General features: G+C 22.9%; 1 protein-coding gene across 2 annotated transcripts in view; it reads left to right on the forward strand.

Annotated features, from left to right (window-relative positions):
- Window positions 1-712: 712 nt before the first annotated feature.
- Window positions 713-26206, forward strand: part of LOC132924415 (lutropin-choriogonadotropic hormone receptor-like) — a 64269-nt gene continuing 38775 nt past the window's right edge. Inside the window, exons 1-11 of one of the 2 annotated variants that reach the window (XM_060988709.1) lie at window positions 713-1461; window positions 16384-16596; window positions 20965-21039; window positions 21115-21189; window positions 21278-21355; window positions 21930-22004; window positions 22082-22147; window positions 24908-24976; window positions 25104-25175; window positions 25774-25891; window positions 25992-26084. In XM_060988709.1, coding sequence (XP_060844692.1) covers window positions 1328-1461; window positions 16384-16596; window positions 20965-21039; window positions 21115-21189; window positions 21278-21355; window positions 21930-22004; window positions 22082-22147; window positions 24908-24976; window positions 25104-25175; window positions 25774-25891; window positions 25992-26084 — 1068 coding nt within the window. In that variant the 5' untranslated portion in view covers window positions 713-1327. The remainder of the gene's footprint in view (window positions 1462-16383; window positions 16597-20964; window positions 21040-21114; window positions 21190-21277; window positions 21356-21929; window positions 22005-22081; window positions 22148-24907; window positions 24977-25103; window positions 25176-25773; window positions 25892-25991; window positions 26085-26206) is intronic. The other variant, XM_060988710.1, reaches the window with a different exon arrangement.

The raw sequence follows: 26206 nt of genomic DNA on the forward strand, positions 1-26206 counted from the left end.
CGAACTTATAGAATAACTAATAACTTCTGTTTAATGGGTCTATTGGGTGGATTCCCATTCTATTGATTAATATTGTATGTAATATTTTTATTATATATTTTGGTTTGTATGTATCTGGATGGGATTTTATCGAATTTACAAATTGTTCTCTGGCATCTCTGGCATGATGGATTGTTATAATATTCAGTTAAACCGAATTTAACGAAGTTGAGTTACATTTTTTCCTGTTTAACTTTTGACTTTTACCTTTAAACTTAACTTAAGTACATATTTTTCTGTATAAACTTAGCTTGACGAGTAAAAAAAAAAAAAAAAATCACCTAGTCAACTTGCCCAGCCTTGAATATATAATATTATATAATAACAATCGTCGCATAATATATTATTGATAACGGCGGAATGTATAATGACGCCGCGTAATGTAACACCGAATGTTTATCTCGGATTAACTACGAGCAAACACGCGACACGTGAGCCTAGGATAATGTATATAGGCGGGACAGGTATAGGTATGAAAATATAGGTACGGTTAACGCGTTCACAATTATATACCTCGTACCCGTTATACATCGGTATGCGCGTGTTATGATATGTACCGCGGTAATTAAAAAAAACCATACGCACAAGTACCATTAACCAGCGATTAATAGATATATACTCAAGAGGACGGCGGCGATGACACCGCTGCCAGTCTTCAACCCGTTTCGCGCGCGCACACTCCGGATTATTATTATTATTATTATTGTTATATTATTCACGTTGACTACAGGTATGATATTTTAATATCGCAATTATATTAGTATTATACGAGTATTATGCTATTATTATTATTATTATTACCATTATAATAATATATTATATATTATCGTTGGCGCCGTGTACGGTCTCGCCGACACGTTTTATTATTATTAATAATATTATATCATTACGATGGGACGCAAAAATTAAAACTCATCGTCTCCGTATTAATAATAACTATATTATAACATCGTGATCGACGTGATCGTATAAAATAATAATAATATTATAATATATTGTTTTTCGTGCGTGTAATCTGTGCGAAAGTTACGCGCATTACGTACGAGTAGAGTATAATATAATATTATTATGCCATTCGGTTCGTTTCGCCCGTCGTGTCGCGCGTCGTCGTCGGACCTAAACGCCGAGTACTCCCGCCCCGGCCCCCGCCCCTACAGGCATCGCGCCGCCGTCGAACGCCATCGTCGACGGCGGCGGTGACTGACGGCGCGTCGCGGAGGAGGTCCACACTCATCTATTTAAACGCACCGGACGCGTTGCTCGCCGTTTTTGTCGCATCGCACACGCCATGTCGCGCACTGTCAGCCGCGATTCTTCGCGGACGGACGACGTAAACGTGACCACCATCTTATTGGTCGCATCCAACGACAGACGAAAATCCGTCGTCGTCAACATGCGCCGCCACCGTTTCTCGTCCAACAGGTATATAATACGAATTTACACGGATATAATATCTAATATGTATAAGAAATTGTGTACGTAATAATAGAATAACGATCCTACAACGGGTCCATGTACGTACCGAGACGTGATTTGATATGTAATGATAATATTATTTCGATTAATAATAATTAGCAGATTAATATAGGTATATACTACAAACAGTTTATAATATCTATAGCATGAGTCAGGATAGTTAAGGATTAGTTAGTTTTAATTTCATAGTCGTAAGTATATATAATATATATATATATATATATATTATACATAGTATTTAAGAACATTATGATTTAAAATATTTAATATAAATAACGTAACGGCGGGTCATGTATGATTATGGTATTCAATCGAACTTAAAAATTTTTTTATAATTGTTTTATCCCGTGTCGGAATCATTATTGTTGTAATGTGATTTGATTTTTAATCTTAATTTGTTGTAAAGATTGTGGCTCGTACCTGCAGCTAAATTGGTTTTTGAATTTTTCTAAAATATTTTTCGCAGTGATCCATGTCGTATTTGATAAAAAATATAAGTACAACAATCTCACCCAAAATTTAGTATATTAAATAAGTAACTATAATTAAAATACTATTTTATTAGCGTAATTAATAAAAAATTACTTATTTGTATAATACATTGTACTATATAAATAAATAGCAATTAAATTGAATAAATAAAAATCAAAATTCAGGCGAGTAGTTAATAGGTTATATGTATTTAAAATTAAATTAAGAGATGTAGTAGATCACCATTTTGCGGACATCCATGTACCTTACTAGTCTGCTTAACTAATCTTTATTAACTTATAACTTATAAACTACTTATTTCAATTTCAATTTTTATATACTGAAACACTTCAAAAAATATTCTGCTTGAGAATACGAAAATAAAAGTACATGTTGTCATTCAAAAAAGTAAAAATCTTAAAAAATTATCGCGATAAAAAAATGTACTTAAATAAAATGTTGTCTTATATCGTTTGGAAATGATATAAAAATTTTTTTAAAAACAATAGTTTTTGAAATATTGAGTGTTCGATAAAAGAATCGCCCCTATATATTAAAATATAGATTGGATAATAGACTCAAATTGGTATAAAATAATTTATAATATGTAATGGTTTCATTCATTATTAAATTGTGTTGATATGTTATGAAGTGTTTTTTATGCTAGGCCATTTTTCAAAAAAATTTAATATATTTTATGTATATTTGGCATTTGCTATTTTAAATAAAACCAATACAATGCTAATTTTATTCCAAAAAGCATTTATCAAAAACGAAATTATTTTACATGTGTCTAATCATATTAACACACAAACCAATATCATGTTAAATGAATAAATTCTGTTGCTTAGCAAATATGTAAATATATTAAATTCGTTTATTTATTTATTTTTTTATGTAACTGTTCATTTTCTTATATAACCACCGAAACAATAACAAGGTTAAACTATTATTTTTTGATAAAATATTTTGTTAATTGAATTTGAAAAACGATTTCCTGTCACGTTTTCATTGAAAACCAGAAACCAATATCTTTAGGTATCTATGTTTTTTTAAAAATCCCTCGAGGAACCACTTATAAATCATACTCTTGCTTCGTTCTCATATAAACTAATATAAAGCATCTTTAATCTAATCTAAAATAAACCCGTCTACTATTATTTCGCAAACCTAGTGAAATAGTTCAGAAATTTAGCGCATCCTGCACATCTATATTTTATTTGTTTTATTAGTGTGGTTATTTAGCACTAAGTTACCTCCTACTTATATTTGAAGACTCACAAGTATAACATTGGAAAACACTGGAGAATGAAGTGTCACAATATTTTAAACACCGTACACATGAAGCTTAGTTCGTAATGTTAAAAATGTCCACCATTCATAAATAATATTTTTATCGGTATTACACGGAGAAAAATAGAAACATATAGTAATATAATAATATATACTTATAATCAATGGTTAAATATCAAACTAAACATTTCTATAACAGTCGGATGGCGTGGCAATAAGCTTGTTAGCTGTTATACTAAACAAAAACTATACAAATAAGAAACAATTGACTTTCCTATAAAATTTGCATTGTACCTAAATGTGTTAGGGACTTTCTTTTCAAAAAGTATGGACGTTATACGCATATATAATACTACTATATAATTCGGAAGGAAATTTATAACTTGTACTTATTGTAACTTTTAAATATAAGCTCGTTTTTTTAAATGTATTAATAATGTACAATTAAATACACGATTTGCACGAGAGCACTATATTTTGTTTTCGTTAGATAGGTAATCAAAATTAAAATTAAATTTCAATTTTGTTGGGATTTTTATAATATTTTAGCCCCAAAAAATTAAAATTGTATTATTTTTGACAAATTTGTTTCAAATTAGTGTTTTACTTAATAGATTACAGTTGTTATTATTTTGTAGACTATTTATTGTAATATATAATATTATGCATAAAAACAAAAACAATTTGTTGATTGATCATTTTTATATTGTATTGAATTGTGCGTGTATAATATTAAGTACTTATTTAAATATTTTTAATTTGTTTTACTTTATTTAGTTTCACTAAAGAATCAAGTTAAACATTATATTAATATTAAATTATCAGATTATTTCCTTTAGAATTTAAATTCCAGAGTTTTAACTTGTTTGATCTATACATATAATTAAACTTAAATCATGAAGGGGTTGAGAATAAGATAGAATGTAGTCAACTTAGTGTTTTATACAGTAGATGAGTTACCGAAATTGTATACAAGCTTCAATGTACCTACGCACGAACAACTAAATATAGCCATTTATGATTTCATTAAAACCTATATAAAGTTATTTAAATAGATAATATTAATTACATTTTAAATAATGGTCAGATAATGACCTTTTCAGAGTGGATGTCAAAGTTCTTTTAAAAAGATATCGTAACAAATTGTATTTAATTATTTTAATTATATATAAATAAATAAAAAATTTTAATGCTTATCAAACAATAATGTTACCATTATAGTAAAAATAATAAATAGGTACTACTTAGTAACTCAATATTTAAATCTTATTAGTTATTAGTTTATATCAATATTTTTTTTATAAACAATAATAATATACTACATAAATCACTTGAATACTTAATTTAGAAAATTTTAATTTAGCTATATAACGCATTATACTTGAACTTATTAAAAAAGATACAGTATTTGATATACCTATGTACAATTTAAAATGTATTATATTGTTGTAGCTTATAAAATAATATTTTGTTGAAATTTATTCATTCGGATTATAAGTTTTTAAATAATAACTATTATTATATTTATACGTATATAGTATATTACTTATAAATTATATTTCACCCAACGTGACTTTATGCAAATATATAAAAACATAAAATATATCTGATAACTAAATATCTTAATAACTATTGATAATATATTTATAATTACAATCAACCATATTATTGTAATGAAATAACATTTAGTTTAATTTTGATCAACATTATTTATGGAAATAATCTATCTAATATTTTCTATTTATATATGCAACTAAAATAAAATATTTTTATAGTTACACTTTATAAGTTTAAATAGTTTAATAATGCGCTATGCAGAAACAGATGTATTAAATTTATAAAACATTTTTATTGAACTATGGTATGTGCTTAAATGTTCCAATCAGTATTATTTTAAATATAATATAATTATGTATTTATATATTATGATGGACGTTAAATATTACTTAATTAAGTAAACGCATTAATAAAACTAACATTTTTAGATATAAAACGTTTTTTGTAAAACGACAATATAAAATATTTACTTGGAAAATCATACACTAAAAAGCAAACAGTAAATATAAATCAATAATTATTATTTATTTTTTTTTCATATACTTAGCTACGTATTTGTTAATCGTTAGTGGATGAGTCTATAGTTGACTCGATATAAAAAATATTTCTATACTAGTTTAGCATGAACAAAATTTAGGTATTTATATTCTATTAATGATTTACATATATAAGCCATCAGGTGATACACAAATAAACATGAAATAAAAATCATTTTTATAGATACTATGATTACATACGTAATCGTGTAGGTGTGCATTAAATTATTAATTCATATTTTAAATTGTTTAATACTTGAAAATAATTTCAGACATAAAGTTAAACACGATACTGAAAATGTCATACCACTGTCAACATTTCAACTTTGTTTAGTACACATGATGAAATATACATTATACATATTATCGAAAATATAGTAAAATTGCTTTCCATATACTTTGCATATTATGATTAAAAGGTTATAATTAAAATATTATGGAAATTACTGAAGTGAATCAAATGCTTGTTTACGTAAGTTACGTAGTTTTTAAACATTAAATTTTTTATGGTAATTAGTGACTAAAAAGTTTTATAATTCGGGTTCTTAATAATTTAATTACTTAAATAACTCATGTTAGGAAGCAGTAATTTTATAACAATAAAAATATATGCGATACAATTAATGTAGTTATATCACTAATATGGAGATCGGTTTTGCTATCCTGTCAATTTGATTGACTGAGTCATTATAACTGATTGATGCTATATCTTTACGGGCTTATAGATTTTAAATTAAAAACCGGGGAAGTCGTTCTGCTATATAGTAGGTTTTGAGTGTAACTCGTTATTGAAAAGGTTTCTTAAAAGGAAATATTAAATTTAAATTCAACGGAAAAATCGTTGTGAATGAAAAACAATTTTGAGCGGAAACTGTTCATTAATTTCCATTTCTAAGTCTATTTATAGCTTATTACTAACTAATTTGTTTATTAATATAATAATGATAATATAATATTTTTGTTAAAATATACTACATAATATATCATATTATTAATTATTATTGCTATTAATTATTATAAGATAATATACCGCGTACAGTATAACGGTATGAATAACAGGTTTGTGGTATAAAATACCTTAAATTGAAAATTTCATAGTGTATAAATAATAACAATTTAAATCCCTAAAATTCTCTTAGTTTCTAAGATTAATATTTTTTTGAACAACAAAATAACTAAAATCAATTTAGGAAAAATCAATCGTTATTTTTTTGTTTTAATAACCAATTTTGCCAAAATTAAATCTTCAAACATAAATAAAAAAAAATGTGCATATTATATTATTATATTTTTAGAATGCTTTAGGAAAACTATCAACGAATCTCGTTCTCAATTTTTAGCCTAAGCTATTCAAATAGAAAATTTTATGAATTTTTAATTACTAAATATTTTGTAAATTTTCGCGATTCTTACCATTTTTTTATTTTTTATTTTAAAAGGCTTATACAAAAAAAGAGTGTATATTTTTTAATTAAATTTTTAACTCTTGACTTGCATAATTTTCTTTGATCAAGCGAAATTATTTTCATGGAAGTATATTGAAAAAAAAAATAAAAATGTTTAAGAAAATTTAAAATGTCTATAAATAATTCAAAACAGCTCAAATGTTTTAAAATTATATCATATCTAGAGAATATAAACGTTTTTCATAACTTCAAGTATCTATGGTTTTTATATTTGTAATATTGTTTTATTTGTTTAAAATTTCAATAGCAATTATATAATTGTAATTTGAAAGTTGTTGATTTAATATTTAAAACTGAAGTAAATTGTAGTTTTGATTTACATAATAGGTATAAGCTTTTAAACTTTAGTTAAATAATAAAACATAGTTTATGAAAGAGTTTATTATACTTTCAATAATGTATATTTAAATTAATAAGATAAGATTCTGTAGAAATAGTGTACTAAATAAACATTCAAGTTTGAGTTCAGATGAGGTACTTACTCGGAAAATATGTGGTGTTAGTTCTGTGTAGTATAGAATCATTTGATACTGTGTCATTTATATATATATATATATATAAATTCAAATATATTTATTTATTTTTAATTAATTAATTTTTTTTTTTATTTATTTATGCATTAATGCATTTATGCCATAATATGCATAACGCTCTTGGTTTCCTGTAATTTTAACTCATTAAACTTATACCTATATCATGTATATCATGTGTATGAAATTTGATAGGATAGAACGCTTTGTTCCAAAAAATAATGAACACTAATTTTAAATTTTAAAAATATAAATAAATATTTTAGATGTCATTATCGTGTCAAAAAATACAATTGGTTATTTGGCAATCTAATATATTGGTAATATTTTTATGCATTAGTGAAATAAGTTATTATATACATATATTCTTAATGTCCCTATAATTTAAAATTTTTATCATCTTTTATTTTATTATTGCCAAAAAATAATGAGATGAGGACATTCTCTAAACGAAGCTTGAGTCGGAGTTCTATTCCAAAATTAAAACGTTTCACCGATAAATGATCGACTGACTACTGATTTTTTATATATATATATATATGAAACGTCCATTTAATTTTCTTATGAATAGGTAAATAGGTTAATGCATTAGACTATTGATGACATGGTATTTTAAAAAAAGAATTCCCAATAAAATTATTTTTATTTTTATTAACGAAATTCCTATACAGATATCTTTCTAATACTCAACTTTTTAAAACTTATATTTTATTTTCACTCAGTATACTTAAATTTATAAGAACTAAAATTTTAAGATACTTATTAATCATAGAACTATTCATTTTTATAAAGTCAAATTTTTGTCATTTATTTAGTGATTTATATTTTTTATTATAAAATATCCAAATAAATATTAACCAACAATAATAATAATTTAACTATTTAATTATTTATTATTTTATGTTATATTTTTAATAACTTACAAAACGGAATATTGTTTTCAAGTTAAGAAAATATATAATATGGCCAATATGCATTTAATATGTTTTATTAAAAATAATTTACTTTTAAAAAAATATAGAAAAAAATATGAATTATGACAATGATATGATACAATTATCAATAACATAATAATATACTTAGTTGATAGTTTAATACATTTTAAATAATTTTGGAATATAGATACACCTAAAGTTTAAATAAAACAATATTTTAAGCTAAAAAAAAAAGACTATTAAAATAAAATATTTTATTTAATAATTTAATTATTTGATTTTATCAAATATCGTATAAAAATAATATCAAAATAGTAACGAAAAATTAAAAATATAAAAATAGACAACAAATTTACTTGAATAATTCATAGATAAATTATTATAAAACAGTGAATTTATATTAAAAAGCTTATTAAATAATTCAGTATTGTGAGTTAATACGTATCTTTCAAATTATTTAAAGCTATAACTGTTATAAGATATCATGTTGTTCATTAATCAAGATGATTGAATTACACCAATTATTTAATATAATAATACACCAATATGTAATTCATTTAATTGATAGTAGTTATTTTAATTATAAATCAATTATACTTTGATTAAATGATTTTTATTTGATTTAAGCATTCTTATTTTATAACATTAAATCTAACTATTTATATTTTGCTATATTGATAAAACAATACAACACGATTTACTTACAGAAATTGTAAACCACAACAGAAATAATAAGTAGTTATATAATTAATTTTTAAATACATATACATACTATAGAGTATGTATAAATATACCTTAGAGGCTTTGAGCACAAATGCACAATAATATATATTTTGATCGCCTGTTACGTTAATAGATATTTTTCAAGAAGAATTTATGTAAATAATCAATTGTGTTTTATAGAATTTACAACAACAGCCATAGCTTTATAAATACAAATAGGTTACTTTAAAAATGAAGTAAAATGGGTTAAAAAAGTATGTATAGAATAAACGTTCAATATTGATATAAAATTAAAAATATGCAGAAACTTTTAACGACTGACAGCTATCAACTAATCTTTTGTCAATTTCATATGAATGCACATTACATAGTTATAACGAGAACAGACATAGTTAAAAAAATATATAATCTGCTATATACATATATAAAATATTAACTAACCCATCTTTAGAGTAATAATTTATTATTATTAATATTAGTGTTTTATATAGTTACACTATTTCAAGTATAAACGTAATTTCGTTCTAAAAAATTAAATGTTGATAAAATATTTTCTAGGCTTGGTATTTCATAATATTATACTTTAATTTAAAAAAATATAGTGATTAATAATTCAATAATTCAATTTTTTTTTAGTATAACAAGTGCATATTTATATATTTTTCCAGTGTATAAGTAATAATATTATACATTCTTAAAATATTTGTTAATTTAATTGTCTTAAATTTATTCATTATTACATTTTACTATTGATAATTAGAATAATCCAAATTTTTAATAGGTACATTTAAATTTAAAATTTTTTTATTTAAAATTATTTATTCCTAATTACTTTTATATTTCAAAGAATAAATAAACAATAACATCACTGATATAAGTGATTGGTAACCACATAATAACTATATTATTAGAAAAGTATGATTAATCTTTGAGTATATTATGTAAGCATTAAAAGGTGATCAAATATACCATAAAAATTATATTGAAAATAAAAAATTGTTTTTCATTATTTTTGGATAATAGAAAAAATATTTAACTAAATATATTTAACACAATATTGTTTTATTTTCTTAGTATTCCTCTTCTTAATATTACAGTCTTTTTTTTAGATTTTAGACTGCTAGCTTAAATCGAAAACAATATTTTTTAACGCACGTGGTCTAAAATAGATCAATAAATCTAAAAATATTTTGTTGAAAAAAAGATATAATTTCTCAATATAAAGAAATTTATTTCTTATTTTTTTGCATTAGAATATTTTTATATTTATATTTTATATAAGTATGTATATTTTATATTATGTTCTCATACAAGATACATGAGTTTATATTATATTTTGTGTTGTAATATTGAGTAGCAATTAATAAATGAGCAAAACATTAAAACCCCCTTTTATTTGAATACATTTTTTACATAATACAACTTGAGTGAAGAAAAAAATTTTAAAGGACTTTATTACTTTATATTACATCGAGTTATATAAATGACAATTCTTTTTATTATGTAATATAACAAAATGCAACTATAGATACACAGAGATTCCTTTAATATCTAATAGCAAAATGTAATGCACAATTTTATTGAATAATTGAAAGTTAATCCGAGAAATAGAAGTTGTTGTAATTTTAAAATTATTAATGTTAATAATTTTACACAGGGAAGTTCTATAATGTTGATGATTTATGATATTCTTTGAATATTACGAACTTTTGACGTCTATTGTTAACACTACCTATTGGATAATATTATGTATAATATTCAGGGTATTGCGACATAAAGCTATGATTCACTACTTAGTTATCTCTATTATAAATATATATATAAAGTAATGAATTTATTTTTTATTCTCTTATTATTTTTTGTTCTTATAAGATATACTTGTACATCTGAACTTTTATAAAAAAAAATATATATCTATAGACTAGGCTGTAATGTTACAACTATATTATTAGCTTTTGAATTGAATTTAATTACTTTAAACCTTTAGAACCAAGTGTACATGCTTATTAATCTAATATATTATTATAGAGATCTACTAATAATATTCTATAAGCTTGTTTAATTATTATTTTTAATTTGATTATAGATTTAAAATTTTTGTAAATTTTTTTATAAATATAATCAAGAGACACATACCCCCAATTTGATCAAATTCAATTCAGCTTTACAAAAAAAGAAAAAAATGCTTACTTTCACAAATTTACTTTAATGCTCTTCATTGTATGTTGACAAGATTTAAGTGCACGTTAGTGAACATGTGTGACATCCCATTTTAGAAATTCTCATTTACCGTTTATTATGAATCGAAGCCAAGACGGCGATAATAGAAAAATGTGTATAAATTTAGTTCGACTATGTTGTTGAATATAGTTAAATATTGATACCAAGTGATTTTCTTAGTAACAGTTACTCTACTTGATACTGGTATAATTGTATTAATTCAGGGATGAATACGATGGTGAAATGTAATGACTTATGAGGGTTGAAACCAACCTCATTGGATACTTTATAAAAGATTATTTCTTGTATTTATTAGTTAAAAACGGATGTAATACTTAATGTCTCTTGCGCAGTGTATCTCAACTTATGCGGAAAGAACATAGGTGATAAGTGGAGGAAGATTCTTGTTTTATCAAAAAAATTTGAATTCTCATTAATATTAAATACATAATGCATTGTACAGACAAGCTTCAGTTTCTAAACCTATTAACTTTGAAATATCTGCAGTAAGAAAAATTTATTTTCTCACTTATTTTTTACAATAAATAAAATACATAAAAATAAATTGAATGTAGAAAATATAATTTAAAACTTAAAGTTAAATCTGGAGTAGGATTTTTATATCCTTGTTAATTTAAAACAACACCATTCACCCCATTAAATTATTTTTAAACTATATAATAATTATAATGATTATAAAAATAATATTTGTACATATTTCGTTTTACTTTTATGTATACTATAGTATAATATTTAAATGTACGCACACATTTTTTAATAAGCGAAACAAAGTAACGAGATGGTATGTTATTAATTTCAAAATATGTAGGTTGGACTCTGATGTAAAAAACGTTAAGAACCGCTGCTTTAACAGTACTAGCAGTACTTTATATAATGTTTATAGTTTTTCACTTTTTTAAGCTGCGAGTATTTTATTTATTTTTATTTGCGTGACCGGATATAGATATGTAGGTTATGTGGCTTCTGGACCCACATTCTTAGATACAGGCCCATTTTTAAAATTTAATTTTCTAAAATTAGTTCTATAGTACCTATACATAACGCGTTTACTTAGAACGTTCTTGTATTAGTTTTTTTGTGAGATTGTAAAAAACTAAAAACTAAATCCTATTCTAAGACTTTATAAGGGGTGGATAAAAAAAAAAACAACTTATGGTTCTGAAAATTAATACACATATTATACTATGGAGTACTTGGATTTCGTCAAAAATATTGTAATATTATAATTGCAATAACTATATATCTTATACTAAGAAAATATAACAGCATACGTAATAAAAAAAAACTTAACTAAGAAATTGGAAGCAACAGAACATTGATGAATGTGAAAGTATATAATAATAATAATAACGTATATAAGCGAACTCAATACTACTAATAAAACAAATATATGAATAGATATTTATAAATAAAATAAATATTGATATTAATAAAAAAAAAAAAAAATAATTTTTTGCTTGCTGGTTATCACCTTGCCGTACAGTAGCCATGTGTCAACTGTCGTGATTTCGAGTACCTAAATCATTGTAATGCATCTATTAAATTTAAATTTAATGGTAAGTTGTTGGTCGTTGCATTGGAAAACATTGTCTAAAAGTTCTGTCAGCCTAAATTATTTATTATTTTATGATATATTATTTAAATTGTTACTAAAATAATTTATTTTTTTATTAATACAGTAAATTGAATTAATTTTAATCATAAACGTTGCATTTTAAAATTTCATTATGTGTATATAATTTAATAATATAGGTAATATGTTAAAAGTTTCAAGTATTCTCGAATAACATTTTGAAACTACAAGTCTACAACAAATTCACTAAAATCATTATTTTTCATTATTTAAAACCTATCTAATTTCGACTAAATTTCAACTTAAATGTAAATAGAAAAAAAACTAATTGGATATTTAGTAAATGTTTAACTAGAAAATTATTTGTAAATGTTCATGAATTTTGTTAAGATTTGAATTTCAAATACTTACAAAACGAAAATTATTCCTTTGCATCTTTAATATTTTTAACAGTTATAAGAAAAAAATTACAATGAATCTTTCGTGTATAAAATTTTCAATTTTTTTTGACTTAGCAAAAACATTTTTATCTACATTTTTTGTACAGAAGTTAGAAATTAGGTAAGTGTTCTGTTGTAAATTAGGAATTAAGTGTAGCTTGTTTTTGATTAGGCCACTATAATGTATGGATTACATTTGAATTTAATGATAAAAATATTGCATACGATAAATGATTTTGACAAATTTTTGTGATTTTGGTTAAATTTATCAACATTTGAATTTCAAATATTTATAAAGCTAAATCTTGTATATTTATCTTGCATTTTTTTGAAAGACTATATAATAAAAACTTACGATGAACTATGTGTTAAGCATTCAAGCTTTTAAAAATATTATTTACAGATATTTATGGAAAAATTTAAAATGTTTATAATAATAGCTGAGAGAATGTTAAAGTATTTAGAAAATTAAACAAGTATATAAAATGTTTATGAAATGATAATATAACTAGTTGGAGTATTAAAATTTAGAGTATCTAAAGTTATTTGTTTTTGAACTACAACAAAATAAGAAAATCGTTTGATGCGAAATTGTAATTTTACGCGTAAATATCTAATTTTGTCAACATGTAAACTTCAGAAACTCATAAAAAATATTTGTTATACAAAATAATTTGCAAATTTTCGTGATTTTAACGAATTTTACTAAGACTTTAAACGCGCAAAACATATTGCGAATATGAATTAGTACGTTTAATAAACAAAATATCTACTTAATTTAAGTGTTAATTAGTTACTTTTGTAATCGAATCTCTATAGTTTTTAAATGTATAATATTTAGATTTGTATAAGATTCTCTAGCAATGATGTTGTACCACGTGGGTTTTCCGTTTTTTTTATTTGAATCTTTAATTAGATTAAGTAAACATTATTTAAATATTTAAATAAATAAATTAAACTCTTAGAACCCAATACTGTAGTATTACTTTAAATTTTTAAATCACATTTGATATTTGGTTTGTGTTTTAAATAATTATAAATAATGACGATACTCATATTATTTTACACTAACACTTTGCAATTGTTTACTTAATAATATATATTATATATATATATAGGTAATCATAATTTTTATTGTATTTAATATTTAATTAATATTGTTAGATACTTTAAAGTTTGAGCTATTAATCTAAACCCTTAACAATTACCTACATACTTTAAAAGTAGGTACCTATATAATATTTAATCATAGCTATAGCATATAAAAATAAATTGTCTTGGGTTAATGGCCTAACATATGACATCACGGATATTGTTAATTTGATAGTAACTTTAAAAATAAATATAAACAAATTATATAGATCTTAAGTGTTACACAAACTCTTAATTTTTTACACTACCAATAAAAATACAATTGACAATATTTTAATACATAAAATATAATTTGTTATAATGATTCTATAATAATATGTGTATTTTTTTCTTGTTTTTATGTTGACTCCTTTTGGAGCCTGTAAAATACCTTTAACTTCAATATATTTTTTTCTTGTAAAAGTAAATATAGTTGGTACTTTTCTTAATAATTGGGAAAAACACAAAAATAAAAAACAATACAGAAAATGCAATTTTATACTAAACCAGATTTAAAAAAAATCTATTATCTTATTTTGTTCTAATTCAAAGACGAATAATCATAAATACTTGACATTTTTATGTTAACATTTTCTACACATAGTAAAATTTTCAAAATACCTTGACTCTTTTTAATTGATAAACATTAATATTTTATTTTTATATTTTTATAAATGTTGATAAAAATTTAAAAATGTATTATTATAAATGAAATAAAGTTTTTTGAATATTACATCATGTTTAGAGAATGCTAAATATAAATATTTGGTGTTTGAAAAAGTATTGAGAATTTCCTATTTTTAAATATTAGATTTTTATTAGTATTGATTTTATAATGATGTGATGTATTTTTTCATCCTATCATTATACTTTCCAGGGCATTAGAAATACTTTGTTGGTACTTAAAATTTTAATATTTACATATTATTATTGTTTAAGCTAAAAAAATACATTTTTACACTACCAATAATAAAATATATGATTTTTTAATGAATTAAAATTTAAAATTTAATTGTAGGGGTTTGTATCATTAATATCCTAACATATTTAACATATTTATAGGAACACTAGGAACACAAAATATTATATTATTTTTCTAGATGTGTAAGAACTAACTGTTTTTACTTTGTATGTGATTATTACCCATATAATCCAGTTCATCTTGGCACTCAAAAAGCGTTAAGATTTAAAAAAAAAATAGTAGATTGAAAACTATGTATAATTAAAATACATCATAAATAATTGTTGGACCATTGTTTTTAGTACATACCTATAAAAAGTTGTCCATAGTTTAATAACTAATATATTATGCATTTTTTTAACTTAGTCATATTGTCTTATAAGTACTTTAAGAAGTTATATTTGTTCTATTGTAAACACCTGTATATTTCAATAGGAATGTACTTATTGTTTTATTAATATCAGGGATTAGAAGTTGTATTATTTTGTATATAATATATATTTGATAAATATTAATATCAAGTTAGGCACATTTTTGTTTATTTACACTGACCCTCTCCCCCATAACGCACGAACTGTTTTTCAAATTTTTGGTTTTTACTTTTTAGTGCTATTTTGTTAAGTGGCTGTCACGTTAAAATTTGTTTTTTCTGTCTATCTCACAAAAAATATAGGAATAAAGATATTCCGTATTTCCACGAATATGACTCTCTGGTTCAGTTTAGGACAAAGGCATCCATTATATATTTTATAAAGAAGAATATTTCCTTTACACTGACTGGATAGTTTTTAATATTTAAATTTTTATAAATAAAAGTATGTTTTAATTTAAATTAATTTCGATTACTTTTAACCCTATTCAAAAATGAAAACATTAAAAATCACACAACACGTTTAAACTAATTATTATAATCAAATATAATATCCGATAAAAAATGTAATTTTGACACTTTGTGAATGGCTCTATTTAAAAAAAAATTGATTCTTAATTCCTATAATTTTTATGTTACAGTTGGATCTCAATGTGGTCGATTTTTGATTTTTTGATGGTTTTGTGCATTTTTATTGTGCAGCTATCAGCGAAAGGTACAGTTATGAACACACCGTGCACTATTATTGATAACTGCTGTGTTCGCAACATGACCAACTTTTGGAAACATAAAACTGAGTTGCATTGTACGGGGATTCAACACATACCGGTTGTTAATGAGATAATACATGTGCTGTGAGTAATATTTACACAAATTTTATAGGGTTTTATATTTATTGGGAATGGTACTAGGGTGCATGTCAAAACCTAGGGGTATGACAATCATAAAATAAAAAAGCTTTTTCATAGCAAATAAATATATTTTTTATTTATTTACATGATACATAATTTATATTATATAATATGATTGATGGGCATAGTATCGACGTACGACCGAAATCGATTAACAAAGTACGAGTATGAATATGTACATCATGTAGAATTATCATTAGAAAAATTAATTTATTGTTTATAACTAAAAAATAATAACAATTTTTCTGGGGAGGTGAAATTTCATCCCCTAATGGACGCCCTTGGAATGGGATATTTCGATGCAGCCAATTCGGCGCCTACGTTTCGACGTAAAGATACTTCGAATAAATGTCAGTGTGAGAAAGGTTTTGAGAAAAGTTGTTTATTTTTAAATATAAACGACGAATATGTATGAATATCTGTACTTATTAATAATAATAAACAATATATTATATTATGGTATAATTTGTAAGTATAGTTTAAGAAGAGTGAAATGACCTATTGTAGAATTTAAAGTTAAGAACATCATCTAGAGCATCTCGTAAGCGTTTCATTATATTTTTATTTTAAAGCGAGTTATGAGTATTTTAAAATTGTAAATTGTTTATACATCATAAAAAACTCATAATTCGCTTTAAAATAAAAATATAATAAAACCTTTATGAGATTCCCTAGATAATGTTTTTAACTTTAAATTCTATAATAGGTCATTTCACTCTGATTTGAGAAATTAAAATTAAGGTTATAATCATTTTTGTGAACGTGAAATTTGTTATGTTGCGCGTGGGTTATAGAAAGATAACAAATACTACGCTGGCATCCTCTTAACAATATAATGAATTATTGTTTATAACTGTTAAATGATTTAAAGACAGCTATACAGCTATATAGCATTAATGTTATAAAAAATATTTGACTATAATATAAACATATAAAACAAAAAATAAAAAAATGAATTTAAAAAATAATAAAATAATAAGTTACTGTAGTTTTATTTTAATGAATATTATGTACGATCCCATTTAAATAATCAATAAAATGACGATTATGATATTCATTCACACTTTATTTTTATGCAATCGACGATTAAATTCTGTATAATATAACGAAATAACTTGTACCTCGTGACAACTGACAATCTGTCAGATTATATATTGACCAACTGTTTATTTTTTATTGATTTATCTTAATTTCTTTACTTTACTTAAATTATTCGATATTTCTTTGATAATGGTTATGGATAAGTAAAATAGAATATACGATAACTAAATAATAAGCCAGACAGATAATTTAAATAAATAACACCATTCTTTTTTTACAATATTTTGGTAATTTGTAGAATACAATATTCTGTCGTTTAAGTATTCATTATAATTATTAACAGTTGTAATTCCTATTTAGGAGTTTAAGTTTAAACATAATAATAATTTTTTTTTTAAATAATAAAAGCACTTAATTTGTTCTATTATCTAATATAATGAAACAATTCATCCTTTAAAAAATATTTATAAAATAACTATAAAACTGCATACACGATGAGAATAATTTATTCATAGATATCTTATTTAACTCTAAGTGCTGCAGGAAGAATACGTCAAACATTATTGAATAACTGTTATATTCATCACATCATTCTATAGTGACACAAGTAAAGGGGGGTAGATAAAGGCAGTTTTGTTATTATCGTTGGTGTAAATAGGTCTAAAATATTAGAGAAATTGCAGTCCCACAAGTAAACACTTAATTTAATTTATTTACTTTCATGTTTTCCAAAAAAACTAGGAGAATTGTCAGGGTTTTTTTCATTTTCAATAATAACAACTACTGTAGGAGTATGACTGGATACTTTTTTTAGTATATTAAAAATATAGTAAATAATTTTTTTTTGTCCATTTTTAATCACCAAAATAAAATTAAAATATTGGATGGAGACCGCCGCAATGCCACTGATCACATAATATTTATTAGATAAAAACATTATTATTAAATTTCATATTGCAAAACAAACTTTAATATTTAATATTTATAAAATTATCTTTCAAATAATTTTCTGTTATAATAATTTTCTACGTCATATTGCATAGGATGTATCTCACTATCTTATGCTTAAATTATTATTAAATCTTGAATAATTAAAAAAAATTGGGGGAAAGGCTAAAATACATTTTGAGGGGGCTAAGCCTTCTCAAGTTGCTCCAATGGTTATTATTGGAAAACATTTCAAAAATGTCATGAAAACGAATTAACTTAAAAATAAATATCAGTTTTAAGTACTATTATGGCTTTAAACAACATTAACTCCAGTTAATACTATTTTTTAAACTTAAGACAACAGTTAAATCAGAATAATAGTACAATATTTTCACTAGCAACCTTAATTAATTATTTAATTTGGGTTAACATCACATAATATAATGACCTTCATCAATACTTAAAATTTGTATATTTAACCTTAAACTTATAACTTTCCAAATATAATAATACGATTATGCAATATTCAATAATAATAATAATAATTGTGATTTAGTGGTGGATAATATATTTATTTTAATATAAACTGTTGTTGGGAAGATAAGTGGAAAAAAACTTAACCTGTGTACAGAATATAAGCTTTTTAAAGTATTCATAATTCCTTAAAAAAAAGTCATAAATACGTAGAAAAATAATAATTTTAGTAAAGACCTAAAGCACACTCCATAAATTCAAAGGCCTTAGTATGCCTATTTGTTATTTGCCATTTATATTGTTTTAATATACTAACATGCTATTAGTTGCCACAATTGAAAACTATCACGTTTTATTACAAGTTGTATCATCACGTATATATGCTATTGATCAGCAGTTATTAACATAATATATACAAATACAAAATAGCATTACCATTTAATTCAAATATATTGTTAAAATATGTCTATATCATAATAACTGTTAAGTTTTAATATAAAGTTGTACCGGTTTTAAATTAATGGCGATTAGTTAGTATGTATTTGGTAATTTATATACGTAATTTAATTATTTATTTAGATATGATAAGTTTTATCGAGACAAAAAATTCAACCATACCAATAGTACTAAATAATACTAAATTTAAAGTATAAACCAAATGTTGGTAACTGTATGATTTCAATATAATTATTATTATTGTCGTATATAAGTGTAACAATAAAAGTTTCTATTCGTTAAATTGTCAATCATATAATTTATAAGTTATCATAACATTACAAAACACCATGAATATATACTCTGATGTATAACGTATTATTGCACTGTATACCATAATCTATACACTAGGTATATTATACATATATCAATAAATTAACTTAATTAACTATACTTAAGGTATATATAATAATATAATTGTAAACTATTAATTATATTGTTGAACACATTATACAATAGAATAAAGTATCCAATTATATAGCTGTAATCTTAAATTTAGAGTTACATACACTTACATTAAAATGTCATTATTGAACATTGACAAATACTTTTTATGATTAACATTAAAAGTTCGTATTGCAAAAGCAGTACAATACATCATGTATATCTTATTTGTATGTACTTACCTACTATTATTGGGTTACAATAACAATTTAGTAAAAACTTTTTCTGAACTTGAAACGATTCAAGTTACTAAGAGTCAGTAAAACAAATGTTATTTATTCGGTTTAACACCATTTTGTTATAAGTTTCTTATACTCGTACATAATAATTATTTTATATTTACCTAATATTTTTGAAAAGTGTTTAGAGTAGTGGTTCCCAAAATATTTTCACCATGACCTTAAGATTTAAATATTATCACACATGTGACCCAGTTATAATAATATTGGTAAATTGAATTTACTAGTTGCTGTTAAAGTTAAAAATTTTATAAAATAAAATCAGTATTTTTGGTATATAATTTTCCAACAATTAAAATTACATTTTATACGATTGAAGCAAATAAACATGAAAAAAAAGATAAAAATATGTCAATTTACCATAGAAACATCCGCGACCATGTTTTGGGTTGTGACCCCGAGTATGAAACGCTCAGAATTTAAAACAAAGTTAAATTTAAAATTAATAAGTTTAGTTAAATATTTTTTTTCAGAAATATCAGGTAAACAAATTTTTATCTAAATAATACAAAAAATATAATAATTGTACTTAATTGATATAAGATGTATGCAATTAGATAACATATATTATTATATTTATTATTATTGCATTATAATTTTATAATATAATACATATGTATCAAACATACTCATAGAATAAATATTTTTTTGCTTAGTATTAATAATCTTGATTTTTTATTTATTTTAGAACTATTGACGATTCAGACGATATTAAAGAGTTATCAGAAAAATCGATTAGTCCATATAGTAATCTTACAGATATGTAAGTCAAATAATACGCACCTTATCTGTCATAACTTTTAATTTATTAAAATTGATAAATCAAATTTTTTTATAGAATATTAAACAACATGAAAAACTTAGAATATTTGGAATCGTCAACTTTCAAAAACTTAAATAAATTGCAATCATTGTACGTTTTTCTATAATATTAACAAATTATATTTAAATATATATTATATTTTAACCATTAATGATTGATGTTTTGATTAAATTTTTAGGTATATATTGCGAGCTAGTGTTTTGAAAGAACTATCTTCCGATATATTTCATGGTCTTTCAAAAACATTTTTAGTACTGTGAGTTTATAAAACAGATAAACTCAAACAATATATCAAATGTGGTAAAAGATCTAATTATTAATAATTGTAATGTACATGACATGTGTATACATTATTATATCTGTATTGATGTATTAGACAATCATTAATTATTTATCATATGCATTTTTGTGTTAATATTAAACAATGCAATAAATAATATATTATGTCAGTTGTACGACATTTTAATGTTTAAATCTGTAATTTGATTAAAATAATAATTACATAGTTAATTTATTTAAATCTTCTAATTAATTAAAGCATATATTTTTTGTATTGCACCCAACTGTACTTAACAGTATTATAGTTAAATATTTTTAAATAATAACTTAAATTTTTAATATTGAAAATAATCAAATTATATTTTTTTTTATAAAAGATTTATTTTTATTTAACGCATCATTAATTTTATTGTGTTGTAAAAAAATTAAAAATGATTTAAAATAAGTTTTCTTTTACTACATTTTGAACGTAATACATAAAACCAAAATTATTTAATGGTTTTACTAGTCTACGAAAGGAAAATTTAATATTTATGATGTTTCCTTTATAGCCGTATAAGTAAAGCGAATCTTAGGGTCATTCCTGATCTTTCAGACCTCGGAACTCCGACTGCGATGCACATAATGTAATTATAAAATTATTGACATTTTATAATTTAAAATATAACAGTAAGAGACATCTTTAAATTCAATTTATTTTTAGTGAATTTGAAGGAAATCAGCTGGACACTTTACCAACGAATGGAATTAAAACTCGAGCGGAACAGTTGTAAGTACTTAGTTATTAAGTAAAATTGTTTAATTAAAATGAAATTTATTTTTATTTCAGTCAAAATGTAATATTAAGTATATTTTATAAAAATGTTCTTAATTTTTATAATTTCATAATATATTATTCATGTTCTGAGCGTTAATGCAAATTGTGGCTTTTTCTGATTTTTTTAAGTTTTATAAATTTTATTTTGTGTATGAATTTCATCTTAACCTAATATTATATAAATACGAGTACCTATATTTATATATTATAATTTGAAATAGTACAATGGAATAATAATTAATAACTATACCTAATAAGTACCTACTATGATGATATAAAATCTAGACAATTTTAGACTTTATCTAATACATAAATGTAGAATCTAAATGTATACATCTAGCTATTGATCAATTGCATTTGTCTCAATGATTGTTTTTAAAATATAATATTTAGCAGTTTAATCAATATATAATATGCACGTTGCACGTATGATAGTGCCTAATACTACCTAGTACTCAATTTTTGTGAAAAAAAAAAAGAATAATAATAATGTATTATTAGTACGAGTATTATCATTATTTCGATGTGTTCATTTTACTTTATAATTTTTATAATACTTTGTTGTTAGGTGGTTTAGTATAAGTCCAGTTATGTTATTGACGAGGATTTAGATGTCAGATATGTTGACAAGGCTACATTGTTATTGGATCAAATCAAATGACAGACCACTTTAAGAAGTGTCTAGTCTTAAATGGTTTTAATATTGATGTGTAAAAACAATCATTTATTTTGTCCACTGTTGGTATTATAACAATATAAAATAATGAAATAGTGATATTTTAACAAAAATGTATCGGTTATAACTTTAAAATTTTTAATATACTGGTAGTAATACAATATTTTCATTTGATTAGTGTGTATTTTAGATTCTAGTATAATGGTAACGAAAGAGTATACCCATAATAATAAAATCAACACATTATGATATTAATGTCTTTGATTATCAACTCAATAGCTTTTTAATTAATAATACATAATTATACGAATTATGTAGTTATAATATGTTGTATCATTATTATTGGGTTGTTGTCGTACATTTAATTGACCTACAATAACGAAGATACAATAGGTACAGCTTCAATTAATTTTTTTCACTTGTAAGAGAAATATATGTATATAGTTAATTGAAAAAAATATAAGATAGAAATATTATTTGTACCTAATCTAAAATATATAAAATTTAAAAATAATTAACATTTTTTTTATTTTGCAAAACTTCACTTCAAATAGTCAATAATATGAGGTATATATTTTATGAACTCAAATTGTTTATGTTTAACAATAATATTAAAAAATTAAAATTTTAAAATTTTATGAACACTTATGTATTTAAATTCAATTAATCATGAAATAAAGATAAAAAATTGAGAAATTACGTTAAAAAAAATTATTATTGTCAAAATGTTTGATAAATCTTCAAATTTTTTCTCAAAAAAGTACTTACAAATTACAATGATTTTTTATGATATTTTCGATAATAAAGGTGGAATATAATTAAATTATAATATTGGAGAACGTTTTAAATTAAATGTCAAGTCTTAAAATCCAAAATAACACATTTTGTCAAAATAAATTAATTCTTAATTACATCAACATAATCAAAATAGAAATTGTTGTATGGCTTCGAAATAAATTGCTTTGTTTATATCATCAGTTTTTTGTTAGTTTTCTGAAAACTACTAAACAATGTAAAAAGGTGCTATCATAAGTACTTTTTGTGCTTAATTTATAAGAAAAAAAAGCTAGGTACTCAATAACTAATATAGACAATATTGAATATTTAAAGTACCTATTTGTTAAATCCAAAACAAAAAAAATATCTAACAATACTAAAATTATTGTAAAGTTTACAAATTTTAATTTTTAACAAGTGTTGCCAAATTTTTTTTTACTCAATACCTCTTTTTTATTTTCAAAAATTTTACACCCATTTTAAATAAATTTAAAAAAATGTAAGTCTATTTTTTTTAAAATCAGCAATTTAATTTAAATTAAAAACAAAACTCTACAATCTATTTTTATTTTTTTATACTACATTCTTATAGTGTATACATTTTATGCATCCTTTACATAGTTCTGTTTATTACTAAACTTATTACCTACATTATCTTAAATTATTTTTAATTTTACAAAGTTTTCTATACATTTATTTTCAGTAAGTTATGAACAATTATAATTAAAGTCATAGTTGAATCGGCTCTCTTATTGTCTCCTAAAATTAAAAATCCCTCAAAGAGACGGTACCACCCATGTTGGGTATCACTGTTATAATTAGAAAATTTGATTTTTTTTTCTATATTTTCTACAAAGTTGTTTTTTTAGAATTGTTAAGAAAGTAGACGTTACCTAATATACATTATAAATATTATTTTATTTTAATAATGCTTTCTTTGTTGAGTAAAATATCAATAACAGAAAATATGATTTCATTTAACATCGAACTTGTTACATATAAATTAAACTTTACAATTTATGTTTTTAAAATCGTACAAACTAAAAAGTTTTTATAGTATATTTCATTATTTGTATACCTGAAATAAAATTCATTTTTTGCATAATACTTCTTATAAATGAGTCAACGAGTATAATATACAGCTAAATATACTACTTCGCATGCTTATATACTCGTAATATGATGTTTGTAAAAATCATTTTTTTTAAACATTTCAATAAAAAATGTATTTAATTTTTTGTTTCATAATACATTTTTAGGTTATTGGAATATAATAAAATAAGTGTAGTTGAAAATTGGGCGTTCAATGGTTCTGAAATAGCAAAACTGTAAGTAGTTGACAAATTATAAAATGGATTTTTTATTATTATTTGAAAAATAACCTTAGATTTTTATATTAATTATTTTATTATTATAATCACCATTCACTATCATTATTTATTAATTTTGTTACAGGAGTTTGAGAGGAAATTATTTAGACTTTTTATCTGAACACAGTTTTGATGGAATTTTAAACTTACGGACACTGTAAGTTACTTAAAAACATAAAATTAATTACCTGTGCAAATAAATTAGTAAAATTATCATCATCATAACTTTTTTTTTAAATAATAGAAAAAATCTTCAACATTTAAAGGCCTAAGATTTTCCCGAGAATGTCACTTTATTTTTTCCAATTTTTTTGAAAACTAAATTCCATTAATAAAAATATTTTACTTCAGGCACTTATAAAGTGCGTTTCTATTAAATCTATAAATTATAGATAAGTTGTAGAAAACTTTAAAAATTTTTTATAGCTCTAAATATAAATCATTTTGAAATGCGTTCAGAGTTTCATATGAAACTAATTTGTTTTTCTAATTTATAAATGATCAATTAGCTAGGTATTTAAACTACTTTTATCTGCGCATATAAATTTTGTTGTTTTTTTATCTATTGAAATTGAAGCGTTCTTAATTTATAATTAATATACATTTTTATAATCAGTATGATGTGTATTTTTAGAACTGATTATTTTTTACAGATTATATATACATTATTATTACATAACAATTTAATTGGTTAATGCAATTATAATTTAAGCCATTTGGATTTATAATTAATGTTATAAATTATTGTATTTTAGAGATTTATCACATTCTTCAATGAAAGTATTACCGACATCGGGGTTGAAAAGCTTAGAGGTACTTCGCGTAGAAAATGCTCCTTCAATGACTGTGATTCCTTCAGTTTATTTATTTGGCGTATGTACCTACCAACTTATAATATTATTTTATAGTTTTGGGTTCATGCTCATTTATTGTTATTTAAATATTAATAAATACATATTTTTTGTGGTTTCAGAATTTAAAAGAAGCTTATCTCACTTATTCATTCCATTGCTGCAGTTTTCAGTTTCCAGCTAAACATGATTATTCATCATATGAGTTTCATAAAGTAGGTGTTAATTTATTCCTCATGCAGAAAAACAAATTTTGATCAAACGTATAGTACTTAGTACCTACAAAAATATTTTCTAAATATTTTCGTTCTATCACTGTCTAGGTTTAATCGTCTCT

Source organism: Rhopalosiphum padi, chromosome 3 (assembly GCF_020882245.1).
Source record: "Rhopalosiphum padi isolate XX-2018 chromosome 3, ASM2088224v1, whole genome shotgun sequence".
Lineage (NCBI taxonomy): Eukaryota > Metazoa > Arthropoda > Insecta > Hemiptera > Aphididae > Rhopalosiphum > Rhopalosiphum padi.